This window comes from Geospiza fortis, unplaced genomic scaffold (assembly GCF_000277835.1).
Source record: "Geospiza fortis unplaced genomic scaffold, GeoFor_1.0 scaffold3863, whole genome shotgun sequence".
Taxonomy (NCBI): domain Eukaryota; kingdom Metazoa; phylum Chordata; class Aves; order Passeriformes; family Thraupidae; genus Geospiza; species Geospiza fortis.
The window spans coordinates 1-953 of NW_005056606.1; the positions used below are offsets into that span (position 1 = coordinate 1).

The following is a 953-nucleotide window of genomic DNA, read 5'->3' on the forward strand; positions in this document are numbered from 1 at the left end:
TGGGGGATTTCAGAGGGATTTGGGGAAACCCCAAGGCTTTGAAAAGGGGGAATTTGGTGGAACCCCAAGGCCTTGGGGAGGGAAAATTCCGTGGATTTTTGGGCTCCTCAGGTCTTTGGAAAGGGGCAATTTGCGAAGAGCGAATCTGGGGGGATTTTTTTAACCCCCTCAACACTTGAAGCTCCGTGCGACCCCGGCCTCCAACAGCACCTTCCAAACCAACCTCCCCTCCTGGCTGACCACAGCCACGGGGCATTCCGAGAGGGGCGTTATACTGGAGAACAGCCCCAAACCCCCTTTGTTTTAATCCCCCCTCCCTGCAGAGACCCACCGCACGGTGCTGAACCAGATCCTGCGGCAATCCACCACTCACCTGGCCGACGGCCCCTTCGCCGTGCTGGTCGATTACATCCGCGTGCTCGACTTCGACGTCAAGCGCAAGTGCGTGGCCTGGGCAGGGGGGGATCCCAGGAGGGGAGGGGGATCCTTGGGGATCCCTGACCACCCCCTTGTTTTGCTTTTTTGTCGCGGCCAGGTATTTCAGGCAGGAGCTGGAGCGCCTGGACGAGGGGCTGCGCAAGGAGGACATGGCCGTGCACGTGCGGCGCGATCACGTCTTCGAGGACTCGTACCGGGAGCTGCACCGCAAATCGCCCGAGGAGATGAAGAACCGACTGTGAGAGCCCCGGGCGCGCCCCCCAAAATAGCTCCCGGCAACCTAAAAATGTGTCCTGGGAACGTCAGAGTGTCCCTGGGGTATCCAAAATACTCCTTGGGATGCTGAAAACACACCTGGGATATCCCAAAATGCCTCCTGGGACGGCCAGAATACCCCTCCGTCCTCTCCATATGCCCTAAACCTCCCAGTTCCCCACAAAACCATCTCCACCCTCCCCAAATCCTCCCCAATTCCCCCCAAACCACCTCCCCTCTCCCCAATTTCCCCCCAACCA

At 59.3% G+C, this 953-nt stretch overlaps 1 protein-coding gene across 1 annotated transcript; it reads left to right on the forward strand.

Moving 5' to 3' along the window:
* Nucleotides 1-323: 323 nt before the first annotated feature.
* On the forward strand, nt 324-933 carry LOC115949365 (E3 ubiquitin-protein ligase HUWE1-like; the record flags this gene model as incomplete). Its single annotated transcript, XM_031065892.1, has 2 exons — nt 324-441; nt 536-933. Coding segments are annotated over 2 exons (263 nt in total), but the record flags the coding sequence as incomplete, so codon positions are not given.
* Between the last annotated feature and the right edge of the window lie 20 nt (nt 934-953).